The sequence below is a fragment of the Chaetodon trifascialis genome, chromosome 10, assembly GCF_039877785.1.
Source record: "Chaetodon trifascialis isolate fChaTrf1 chromosome 10, fChaTrf1.hap1, whole genome shotgun sequence".
In the NCBI taxonomy this organism is placed as follows: Eukaryota; Metazoa; Chordata; class Actinopteri; order Chaetodontiformes; family Chaetodontidae; genus Chaetodon; species Chaetodon trifascialis.
This window is the reverse complement of record NC_092065.1, coordinates 4,554,688-4,568,234: the sequence shown is the minus strand read 5'-3', so window position 1 is coordinate 4,568,234 and position 13,547 is coordinate 4,554,688. Positions and strand designations below refer to the sequence as shown.

The 13,547-nt window shown below is 42.1% G+C and overlaps 1 protein-coding gene across 2 annotated transcripts in view; it reads left to right on the top strand.

Annotated features, from left to right (window-relative positions):
- Positions 1-13,547, top strand: part of LOC139337295 (unconventional myosin-IXAa-like) — a 128,801-nt gene that overhangs the window by 61,934 nt on the left and 53,320 nt on the right. For both annotated transcript variants that reach the window (XM_070971822.1, XM_070971824.1), the window contains exons 3-6: positions 3,180-3,274; positions 3,884-3,946; positions 7,801-7,900; positions 10,774-10,827. In XM_070971822.1, coding sequence (XP_070827923.1) covers positions 3,180-3,274; positions 3,884-3,946; positions 7,801-7,900; positions 10,774-10,827 — 312 coding nt within the window. The remainder of the gene's footprint in view (positions 1-3,179; positions 3,275-3,883; positions 3,947-7,800; positions 7,901-10,773; positions 10,828-13,547) is intronic.

The window sequence follows — 13,547 nt, the reverse complement described above, 5'->3', positions numbered from 1 at the left end:
TTAATTCAGTTTGTATTGAGTCACATTGAATTTCAAACTGGAATGACAATTCAGCCTTTTAAGTCTGTCAACTCAGTATTCCTTGTGCTGTTTCCTCAAGGCTGCATGAGGAAATAACAGTTTGCCATGTGTCTTAATACCTGTCATCACTTTAGACCGAGATCCAAACAAACCCAACATTATCTCAAAGGAAATGAGACACATATCTTTACGTACGTGTAGAAAAATGTGTCAGGACTAATGTTTTTTTAACACAATTGTTGCATTGTGTTCAGGATGGGTTTTTGGCAGCCTTTCCCTCACATGTATGTTATATCTCCTTATGTGTTCAGTACATGTGGGCGAAATTTCAGAAGAAAGCGGCTTCAGAATTTTCTTAAATTAAAATGATTTGAACACTGAACACACATCCTACCACAACAGCCCTCAACCCTGCAGAGCAACATCGAGCAATGAGCACATGGACCACAATTTGACACTGTCTTGCCCCCGACAACTATATACATATTTCTAACTAAAGCAAGCCAGCAGTACATGAGATGAACAGTCTGCCATCATTACCTTTGAAGCTAATTTCACTAATTACTTTTTGTTTTTTCATGTAATGGGGGCTGTGGAAGGCATTTTTGTTTTCATTACAGAGGTGATAGGAAATGAGTAGAGAGAGAGAGAGAGAGAGAGAGAGAGAGAGAGAGGAAGGTTATGCAAAAAGGGTGGTGCTTAGAGGTATATTTGTATATTTTTTTATTTTTAATTTACATAGACTACCAGAATAAAATTTGTTTAGTTTCATTTTTATACTTGCCCACTCCCTCTCTCTCTCCTGCACTCCCCATTCTCTCTCTCTCACCCCGCTGGTCTGTCCATACACTCACATGTTTAGCACGCACACACAAAAACACACTCTCTCACACACACACACACACACACACACACACACACACACACACACACACACACACACACACACACACACAGTAATCACCAATTCATAGTGTGTGTTTTCCTGTGCTGTGGTCACAGCAGGCATTGACTATGAAGCAGAGTTCACAACTAAATCATCCAGACGCTGCTGCCCTGCTCATTAATCTCTTTCACACACACACACAACGTGCACACACACGTGACACACAAATCGAAGTGCATGCATTTTAAGTTGAAAACACACAAACATACCCAGTGTGTGTCTTCCCTGCCTCTCCTCCCTCTGTGAGTCGTTTGCCAGCAGTGGTTTGATTGTCATTGACAGTTTCCATTAGAGCTCGGCCCCGCTTCACTCAATCATTTCAGGAAGTGGATTTTCCCTCTAAAAACTCAAAACTGGAAACATTTTGCCACAAAAGGGCTCTTATATCCAGAAATTATGGAGGATGAAAGCACTGACATTATCATGTAAATTGCAGTTTCGATTTACATTTTGGATGGAGGGAGCTGAAGGAGATCTCGCTGCCAGTCCACTCTCGCTCTCTGTGGTTCATTGTTATTTATAAAGCCTCAATGGGGATCTGGTGGAGTGAAAACAAAGATGGATGGGTTTGAAGGAGAAGAGAACGGGAGAATCAAGGGACAGATGGGCACAGGAAAGGAGAGAGATAAACCGTAATGCAGTCGTATTTGTTGTCTTGTCCCTTTTGTGAGCTGGCTTCACCCGATTGGCTCGTTCAATGTGTGTCAGGTTGGCGGCGTTGGGGGAGTTTTTGAATGAATCATCACAACAGATCAAAGCCTGATTCAGGAGCAGGATTTTACTTTCATTAACCGTGTTATTCCAGAGCTGTAGTATTCACCCGGCAGCCACAATCAATTATCTGACGCCCACTTCTCCCTCTGTCTCTTCCTCATCCTCCCTCCTGCTCCCCTTCCTCCTCCTCCTCGCTGCTGGTTCTTATTTAGTCATTTATCATAACTCCAAAATGCTGATTGCGTCAGCCTGAATTTCACCCCTGCATCTGTGAACTGTTGTGCTGAAATGTGAAAATCTGCCTCTCATATCTCACACTACATGTAGGCACTTCTCCTGTTTTCTTTCTCAGTTGCCTCCTCGTGTCCTCCCCTTTTCTCCTTCCTTTTCCTGTTTCTTTCCTTTCTCCTTTTACTCTTCTTCTTTTACTTCTTATCGGTTTCCTTTGCTATCGTCTCATTTCTTGCTTGTTTCTGATTTTTCTTCGTGTTGTGTTCTCCTCCTTGCTTCACTCCTTCATTTCTTCCGTCTCCTCCATCCTTACATTCTTCCTTCCCCACAGTCATCATTGTCTTTCCCACTTTTCCTTGTTTCTTTTGCATCTTTGATAAGTCTCCGTTTTTAATTTGTCGTCTCTACTTTTGTATCTGTATTTTACTCTTCTTGTTTTTCTTCTCTCCTAGTCTCCTCTCTTCTTCTCTCCTTGTTCCCTTTCTTGTTTCCTCTCCTCCTGTGTCTTTCCTCTCTGTTTCTACTTCTCACTTATCCTTCTGGTTTCTTCACCCTTCCTCTCATCCCCCTGTTTCCACTCCTTGTCTCCTCTCCTCTCCTCTCCTCTCCTCTCCTCTCCTCTCCTCTCCTTGTTATTTCTCCTCTCCTCTAACTAACCAGGTCCACTGGGGCCATCAGACTCCTAATGAGAACCTGAATGAGTCCTCTAGGGGCCTCTAATGATGGACTCGTGTGTGTGTGTGTGTGTGTGTGTGTGTGTGTGTGTGTGTGTGTGTGTGTGTGTGTGTGTGTGTGCCCACATACTCCCACAAGTTGTGACTGTGTTCAGCTCTGCAGTGTTCAGTGTTTGCCTTCACAGGAATTTGGCAGTTTAGTGCACGGTTGATGCGGCTGAGAGTGAGTTACTGTGTGTGTGTGTGTGTGTGTGTGTGTGTGTGTGTGTGTGTGTGTGTGTGTGTGTGCGCCTCTTATGGGCCCCTTCCCGAGCCTCATGACCTCTGTTACAGTACTGTGATTGGTAGCTTTTTCCCTCTACTCTTAATACATTTTTTCGCTTTGGTTCAGAGTGGTTCCCATCATAAAGTTTGCATCCAGAATTGCTGTATTTTTAAGACCCTTCACACCCGAAAAGCCAAGTTGAAAGCACGTCTGCGTCTTTCTGTTTCACCACTGTACACAGTGAATGAGAGGAGAACAACACCTGTCAGTTATCACCTGTCCACATGCTGAAAAGTTGACCCGGTCACTCTTTCCTTTTTTCCGTCAGGCCTTTGGGAACGCTAAGACAGCCCACAACAACAACTCCAGTCGCTTCGGAAAGTTCATCCAGGTCAACTACCAGGAGAGTGGCACCGTCAGGGGGTGAGACACAAAACACACACACACACACACACACACACACACACACACACACACACACACACACATAAAAATCTGTACATAAGTCACATATCCACACACACTGTTTGGGGGAGTGGTAGCATTTAATCAGCTACAAATGGTGATTTAAGAATTGCCATTTAAAGATTTGGTAAAAATAGCTGCTGATTAATACCCCACATAGGTCACATGAGATCATTACAATAAATCTATAATTTATATGTTGTCTGTGAAAATGAAATACTCTCTGTGAATACCTCAGTTAAGAATATGATTAAGAAGCATTCATTGGATGCTGATTCATAAGTGCTATTCATAGTACTTCATTTCCTCGTGTGAAAAAGGATCCTGCATTAATCAGCTTATCTTGAGACAGAGCGGCTAATAAGTCTCATTTCACAAATTATTAAAAAGAATTCGATAACTCTTAACTTAACTGACCCTCCTGTTGGTTTTCATGTTCAGTTTTCTCCTATCTTTTTAATTACGTTAATTAACAACTCCGCTTTCTCCCCTGTATGTACTTAATATTGTCATATATCTGTTAAATATGTATGACTTTCAGTGTGTGTATGTGTGCTTAATCTTCAGAGCCTACGTGGAGAAGTACCTGTTGGAGAAATCACGTCTGGTGTACCAGGAGCACAATGAGAGGTAAGTGGAGAACCGGGAAGCAGAGATCAGACTGCTGGCTGGGTTTGTGGATGATGTACTTTATGTTTATCCATCCATCCATCCATTTTCTATGCCGCTTATCCCTTTTGGGGTCGCGGGGGGCTGGAGCCTATCTCAGCTGTCAACGGGCGGGAGGTGGGGTTACTTTATGTTTATTTTTGTTTATTTGTCATATTGTCACTGAGTTGGCTCATAAACCACAGTGTTTGACCAGATTATTGTCATGTAGTCAACACATTTCTGATAAGATCTCAGATTTTGTCCAAGGTTCTCTTGTATGTTAGATTATAGTCTGAAGATATGGGAATTCATCAGCACGGATTTTGATCATTTTCACAGGATCCTATTCAGTGTTAACAGAGTTGTTGACTTAAGGACATAAACTCCATGTGAAAATAAGTTAAAACCAATCTGCTCCTTTACAAAATTCTAGGATTTCTTTTTGTGAAAATCTCTAAAAGGTGCACCTAAAGACCCTTGAGGAACCCTGGGTGAGGTGGTGCAGCCATGAATGTAGAGCCATATTCCCACTTGTATGAGAGATAAGATGTCAAATCCATACCTCTGCACTGTTCCTTGCCCAAGAAACTCAATACTAAAATAGTCTTCATTTCCTCTGCAAGCTAAGGATATATCATGTGTCCATCTGAAATAGGCCTCTGCCCTTTACTAAGATAACACTGAAAACTATCAGGTGTCCCTCTGAGTTTGGTTGTGTATGCACGCAGGATGTGATTGTCTATTACTACTAATTTCAAATCAGAACAATTTTGGACAATGAGAATACAGATTTCATAGAAATCCGTTATGTGTTAGTGTAAAAACACTGTGCTCACTTTTTTCACACTCATTTGAATCTCCTACGCAGAGTGCACAAACACACCTACGCATACACACGTGTATGAATTTCCTCCTGTACCCACATATCTACCATCATTTTTTCCTTCTCTCAGACAACACATACACTCTTTCTTCCTGACTGCCTCTGCCAGTATCCCACCAGCATAATGGATTTCTGAGAGAAGATGAGAAAAAAAAACAAAAAACCCCAGTGTAATACCATCCACCGGTCATCTAATCCCTCTAACCCTGATCGGCCTGCGGTTTCTATTTCATCCTGATGACAGGCCCTGGCGGCCATATTGATAGAGGTAGAAACTAAAGACAGGACCTCCCAGACGGCTCAGACCTGAAGCGGAGAGGTGGGGGAGCAGGCAAGCTGATGATAAACTGCAAACAATCTTAAATCTTAAAGCCAGTCTCATGACAGGTTGCCTCTCTACAACCCCAGTGGAAGAAGAGAAATACTTGAAGGAGACTAGCTGAGCTTTCCAGTGATGCCGACAAGCATTATGACTCTGGAATTGATGGAATGGTAGCTGGTGCAAGTGAGAGGCTGTTATTATATTTAGCAATCATGGTTATCTCTGAAATGGTTTTAGATGTTAGTTTGTTGAGGATCAATAACAGCGGAAGCAGTAGTGGCTGTTTAAGGGCTGGGTAGCATCATTATTAACATTACCATTACCTTTAGGAATAACCAGCCGGTCCAGGTGACCAGAAGAACATGTAGGGCTCTATTTTTGATTCCGCCGCCAGCGCGGCGCAGGCTGCGCACCCCGCGCACCCCGTGCACCCCGCGCAGTGGTATTTTCGTGCAGCGCAGGCAGGCGCACAGCACATTTGGTATTTTGGTAAACTGAGGCACACAAAGGTGCACCAGGATGGGCGTTGTGGCACAGTAGGGGGGGGGTGTCAGCAGGATCAGCCGGTGGATTTGCATTTTTGTTCCATTTCAGTCCACACCAGCGGGGTACAAGTGCGCTGAAAGCAGGCAAGTGGATTTTCGTAAACCGGCGGAGTCGTGCGCCCACGTCACCAATACCTCACAGGCAGGTTTCCACAATGTTGGCACATGACTCGTTCATCGTGACAAATTCTAGCATCCCTACAGTCTTTCAGGGGGACACCCCTCTGAATGGGTGGCTGCTAGGTGATAACGGCTATCCACTGAAAACGTGGTTGATGACGCCATGTATCACACCTTCAACAAGACAGCAGCGTGGTTTTAACGGTGTTTTCAGCAGTGCTCGGTCAGTCATCGAACGCACACTGCGATCAATAATTAGTAACAGCCACGATTCAATGCAACCATCTGAGTCAGCACATACAGTCAGACCTATATTTATATATTTTGATCAGCATATCATCTGATGACATCGCAAGCGCGTTCGGCATGCATAATGGTCACTCACCCTGACCGAATGTACACAGGTGAAACAGGGATGCGAACTAATCAATTAACGTCGCTGTGCCAACCAGAAACAGCCGTGACATCCTACAGAGCATATATACTGCATCTATCTCAGAGCACTGAGAGACAGAGAGAGACAGACACATGAAAAAACGTAAGTGATGATCATTGTCCGCTATTACCCACGTCATTTCATTCCAAATACAAATGTAGTCATAGTAATGCTTAACGTTATCTACAAAGATGGAGTACATCATTGCTTTGAGGAGGATGAGGAGGAGGAGGCTGAGGATTTACCATCTAAGGACCTCATATTTAGACATGAGTGACGTCAGTCTCCTGGAAACTTGCCATGCGCCTCGCCAGCGGCGTTTTTAAAGGTGAGGCGAGGAGCTGGTGTGATTGGTGAAGATTTGACTTGGCTGTGTCAAACCCACTCTTCTTCACGCCTTCTCCCCTCCCTCCTTCCGAGTTGCGCCGCTGGGTGGGACTGAGATGAGGAGGGGGAGTAGATGCACCGGCAGTGCAGTGCACGAAAATACCAAAGTCTGCGCCGCCACGCCCCATCGGCGAAGTGGACCTGACTTTGCGCCGCAGCAGAATCAAAAATAGAGCCCCTGAAATCAAAACATGTCTGTATCTCTATGCTAAATGTTACAGCTGGCAGCCAGTTAGCTTAGCTTAGCACAAAGACTGGAAGCAGGAGGAAATGGCTAACCTGGCTAGCACAGATCTGCACACATCGATGTTTATTGTTGTGAGTTAAGCAGCCAGCCAGCTCATGTTTTTCTAAGCTCAATAGTGTTCATTAAGGTGTTCCATTATATCCCTAAATGTTTGTAGTAAATGGAAATATAGAGGGGGGAAATCATATTTTAGTGTGTTTTGGACATTATGCAACTTCAACTTTTATTTGTAACAAAACTCTCTAACAGTCCTCGAATAAATAAGACTTGTGATAGAGGTATTATTTAGTAGCTTCTGTACATTAAAGTAGTATTAGTACTATACCTCTTCTGCTTAACAACTGACTGTCCACATTGTAGTGTCACCTCTGTAACCGCACACAGGTTTTCAGCTGAAACATCCGTCTATCCACCAATTACAGATCTGCATTCTTTAATATCCTCCCTGGGCTTTTTAACTTTCCACCACTCCATCAGGCACTAAGTGTCCCTGTGCAGAAGAGCTTGTTTCCAGCTGTAATAATTACATCTCGGTGCGTTGGCCAAAGCCCCAGCCTTTGTCACAACAGCACAGCTCCTTACCTCCAGCCCACACAGCACACTGCTGCTTTGTTTGACTGGAAATGTGAGCCTGCAGCGGGTGAAACCTGTGACTTTATCTGTTACATGTTGTAGGTTTAGATTGTGAAATTGGCTTCGGATAGAGTTCTTCACTGTACTCTACCGCAAAGCTTTGAATGGAGTTTGGTCCCTCAGGTGTCGCTTCAGCAGAGCCAGGAGATGTGAAAGCTGCTGTCCTCAGTTTACCTCTGAGGGAATTTACAGTGAAATCAATACAAGAAAAGTGTTTTGTGTTGGAAAATTATGCCCTCTGACATATTGTATGTCTGCAGGAACTACCATGTATTCTACTACCTGTTGGCCGGAGCCAGTGAAGAGGAGAGGAAGTCCTTCCACCTGCTCAAACCTGAGGAATACCACTACCTCAACCAGGTTTGCATGCGTGCGCGCGCACACACACACACACACACACACACACACACACACACACACACACACACACACAGGCAAAGTGCATATACAGTATGTGTAGCAATATAAATACTTGTAGACAAATTCTATGTCACTATGCTGTTCGATTGTGCCATTGTTAAAATGCTCTTTCTACCAACATGCAGGAAGGAAAATAGAGAAAAAATTATTTGTATTATTTGTATTATTTATTGTGACTATCACCTCTATCTCTAGAGGTGATAGTCACAGCAGTAAAGCATTTAAAAGTTAAACCTTATTTAACCAGAGGATATATTTAAAGAGTGTCCAGGTCAAAATAGGTAGCAGTAACAATGAGTTACAGACAAACAGTGTAAAGCAGATTATTAAATTATGTCACATATATACGAAAGGACAAAATGACACCAGTGGAATAAATGCTTGTCTTTATTATCCAGTGTAGTGTCATTTGCCATCATTTGCCAAAGATGCAAGCAAGCCGCTGAGAAAAAATGATGCCGTGACAGAGTAACTAGATGAACCAGCCATCCGAAGAATTTAAAAGATCTGATTTGTAATTTGAAGCAAGAAGCAAACTTGTTATACACAACTTGTACATGACTCGTACCACAGGTCTGGATCACTTGTAAATTTCAGAGAAAAGATAAATCTGAGAACATGGTGACTGTCAAACATTCTAACTGGCCCATAGGTGTCACAAAAAAACAAATGTGTTTGTACAAGCATGAGGTCCAGTGTAACGTTTCAGTTTTACTGTGCTGCAAAGAGTCCATCATAAATTTGAAATTTTCCCTTTTCACAAATGAGGAACATTCATCCCAAGAGAGACTGATGGAGACCTTGAAGATGATGATGATAGAACATTTCTGCCTCTCCCCTCCCTCCATTTCTTTCTGTTGGAGCTTATTTACTCATTTATCATAACTGGGTCACTTCTCAGCGCGTGTTGATTGCATCAGCACAAAAATTTCAACCCTGCATCTGTGTGTGTGTGTGTGCGCCCTACGTATGTATGTGTGTTTATGTCTGGGTGTGTTTACGTGCTTGTGCACATGCCAAAAGCCCCCATATGTGTGCATCTTTTGCAGTGCATGTGTGTGCATTGGCAGCAGATGTGTGAGGATTCATACTCCCTCTTACTATGGCAGTACGCTGGGGAGGCAGCAGAAAACCTCCTTTGTTCATCTCTTTTGGCTTCCCGAAAAAAGTAACAGTTTTTTCTATCCCCCTCCCTTAATCCCCACGACAACACCCCCCCACCCAACCGCTCCATCCTCCGCTGCTTGTTACTATGCAGCTCTGTTTCCTTGGCAACAGTAGGACTCGGGAGTTAATCCAGCGCTGACTTGCTCTCGTGCAGAGGGCGCCGGCGGTCGCGTGTGTTTGTGTGATTGTCTGAGTGCACACGCAGACACTCCTCGCATACATGGTGTCACAAAGGAGTGAAATGATTATCCATATTTATCTCTCTGCTCTCTCTGCGGTGGATTTTGCTCTGTGTGCTCATCTGTCTGTGTGTCTGCCCGTCGGTCTCTCAGTGCTGGACCGGAACCAAGTACTCAAGTTCTGTACTTAAACCTGTAATCCTTAAAGGGCCATAATCTATAGTTTCATAGTAACAATGTAAATGATGATGTTTTAACAATTTAACAATATGAAGTCACTATGAGTGACTAACTTAGAAGAATTATCACCTGGATCTGCAGCTCCTCTCAATTCTCCGGAGCTTTGTAGTGAGTTTGAGCTCATTGTAACTGTTTGGTTCACTCTCACTGCTCTTATAATGTCATTTTTGGCTGCAGCAGGCACCAAAAAGCTCTGAAAACCTGCTCAGCACAAACAGCGGACAGACACGGTTAGCGACCAGCTGGTGAACATCGTGGAGCATTTCCCCTGAAGAGTTAGAAGAGACCAGGACCAGAGCTAAAAGAAAGTGAATATTGGACTTACATTCATTAGGTGGCCACAAATACGACTCCAAATAAATGATAATATTACCCTTTGTTTACTCAATCTGTAAATAAGCAACTGTATAATAACAGATGATATATATTTAATCTGAAGCAGCGGCAGGTTGGTAGGAAAGGTTTGGATAGCATTAGCATTAGCTCGATAATAGACAGTGAGGCTGATAACAATGAGAAAAAGGGTGATTTTATGTGTCATTTCCTGTGAATCCCTCACGCCAAAGTTGCTTAAGTATCTCAATACAGCACGCCACTGCCAATAACAACTTCATAGAGAGGTATTTACAGGCATAAGTTGAATGTCCGTTGCAGAAAATCACATAAGAATATTGTCAAAAATTAAATTACCAGGCACAATATATAATGGAGTTGAAATTAGCTCCAGCTCAACAGGCAACAGTGAAATGCCACTTCCACATTCATACATCATTTGTAATTATCAAATGATATAATTCACAACTTTATTGCAATCACTGGTTAATATATATATGATACTTCTGTACTTTTGTTTAAGTAAGATGTTGAGGAGAAACTTGTACTTAATGGGGTGTTCTTACACTGTTGGACTGCAACTTCTACTGAAGTAAAAGATAAAAAAGTCAGTGATGTCACCCTGAACTTAAAGGAATCTAAACCACTCGTATCCAATCTGGCTAGATCACATCATGGATTCAATTATTGCAGCTCTGGATGTGTGTGTGTGTGTGCGTGTGTGTGTGTGTGTGTGTGTGTGTGTGTGTGTGTGTGTGTGTGTGTGTGTGTGTGTGTGTGTGTGTGTGTTTTTTCCTCACATGTTAACAGCACGTGTCATGTTCCTTCATTTTCAAGAGTGCGTATTATTGTGTGTAATTCATGCCTTCTTAACCCGCTCTGCCTTGCTTCCAGATGACAAAGAAATTGCACAAACACCACTGGGACAATTACTATGAGAGCGATCTGGTCAGTATCTTGTGGATGACAAGTTGTTTGTGTACGTCTGTGCTCATGGGTGTGTCGTGGTACTCTGGGTTTTTGGTGCCAGTCCTGGTCTTGTACTCTCTCTGCTGTCCACACCCGCCTGCTTTCACTAAAATGGACTAAAGATGGAGGTGACCTGAGCTGACCCCAGCTGGTCGAGCTCCATAAAGAACTGCCTCTATAATGTTTAAAGGGATACCTTTAATGTCATGACTTCACTGGACTTGATTGCTTTGTGTACTTTGGAAAAATCAACATTCGGTATCTCATTTAAAGTGAGGTATTGGAAAAAAATATTGAAAGCAAAATGAACTAATACCAGAGACAACATTTTCTGTCTCTTAAGAGGGAATATTTCTAGAAGAAATGGAGCTCTTGCTTTCCAAATTTCTTTTTGAAGCTACAGAACATGATGACGTACGCGCTGATTAACCAACTAAAATACAAACATAAAGGAATCCCTTTAATCTGATCTTTGGCTTTGGATGCTTTGCTGTCTGAAGATGGGTGATGACATCAAAACTGGAAACTGCCATCTTTAAAGGGAAGGTTCAGGATTTCACCACTTCATTCTTATTTATTATCTGACACACACTTTATACTGCAGACAAAGCAGTACATGAAGAGTATAAATACTTGTGCATTTCGAGCAGTGACATTATAGTAACAACATCCAAAGGCATACTGTTAAATTAATTAGCAGAGAAGGAAGGAAAAACATGAAATAAGCTCTGATCCTTCTCTATAAATGTATTTTTCTTTTTTGGGCTAATATAGTTCAAAATGACTGCAATGGTCACTGACAGTTTGCATTTCTACATAAAGTCATTGGGGATTGCAAAATTTTAGTTATTAAAGGTTATAATCCTGTTGATTTGTCAACACCTGTGACTGCTTCACAATAAAAGTCACCCAGTCTTTTGCCACTTGAATGCTTTTAATGTGAAGTTGCAGCTGTGGGAAACATTTTTGCATTCGCAGTAATTTAATACAGCGATTACAAGACTGTATGAGTGAGCAGTAAACAATGAGGCTTATGCCAATGAGATAAAACTAGAAACACTGGATTACATGAGTGTCCATCATTCTTGGGAATCTGTCGTTTGGAGATATGCAAAGAATGCATGGTGGACTCCACCACTAACAATGAAAATGACAACATAATGAGGTTATTGTTGAATGTGAATGTATAAATTGGCTTTTGAGAACAAAACGGAAATTAAAAAAAAAGACAGGGTTTGATTTCAAGAACATTTGAAGCTTAAATAGCTGTAAGCTGTAATAGCTGTATGTCCCATGGCAGGTAATTCTACCGTTGAACAATAACTTTAGTCATCAAAAGATGATTAAGATAAAATGGCAGAAAAAATCAGTCAACTTAAATTTAAATTTAACTCCATGTCAGCCAGTATTCTCAGAACTGCCAGTACGTCCAACAAACATTATGTCAATTCCATATTCTCCAATAACACTGTGTACAGTATACCTGAGTGGGCTAGTTAGCGTTTCTCTAAAGAATCACTCCTTACATGCACCTGTGATTAGGTTTCATCAGTGATCAATAGGCTTCACTTCCTGAAACTTCCCTCAAAGTGTGTGGTCCATTTTGTGTGTGTGTGTGTGTGTGTGTGTGTGTGTGTGTGTGTGTGTGTGTGTGTGTGTGTGTGTGTGTGTGTGTGTGTGTGTGTGTGTGTGTGTGTTTTTGCCGTTTCACCGGCCTTTGATCCTGCCACTGTCTTGCCTCTTGCCTCCACCTGAAGTGAGTAATGTTTGGTCAGTGGGATTTGTTGTGTGTGGTTACAGGATTCAGTATCTCCTAATAGGAGATTATGTTACTTTGACTTTGTCGGCGAGCAAATGCTCGACATGAGAGTCAGTTAGTATAAATACGACTTGTCTATTGGTCTTACTGTTCTTCCCTCTTGACTTTGGCTTTTTGTCGCCCACTTTTTGAAAACTGCTCTTTCATCCATGAAAGGGCTTCTGAGGACACTCACTCTTTTTTAGCACTTATTGTAGATCCTGCTTCACATTCATGTGGTTAAAGGAATTGTCCACCAAAAATCTGTCTTTTGAATAGCAAATAATCATCCTGTGTGCTTGAAAGGGGCTCAAAAATGTTGTTTTTATTTTGAATTTCCCACGGCTCACAGTGGATGGAGTGAATATTTGATTCTTGAAGGACAGATTTTCAGGTGACCACTCTTTTCTAAGAATACTTCAGCATTTTATAAAGACGTTTATTTGATTTCTTTCCCAGAGTGAGATGAGAAGATTAACATCAATGCGTTAAATGTGGAGCTAGAGTCAGGATGTGTTTAGCTTTAGCTTAGCATAAAGGCTGCTAGCAGGAGAAACAAGGAAGCTGGCTCTGTCTAAAGTGAAAAAACACAACTGTGAAGAAGAGTTAAGCAGCTTCGTTCACACAGTATATCTTGTTTCTTTACCAAAACACAAAAAACACCAACTGTATTTTGGAAGAAATAGTGCTTTAAACTCCCTCTATAGGTGGTGAAGGTGTAGCTTTTCCCACTTTGGACAAAGCCAGGCTAACTGCTTTCCTCAGTCATTATGCTAAGCTAGGCTAACCAGATTCTGATTCCTCCATATTGTGCTTTTTGGTGTAATACCACTTTTTATTAAATTAAATTTGGGACTTGTTATTCATATGTAGCACCGTACTGTAATTCATCCTTTTGTGT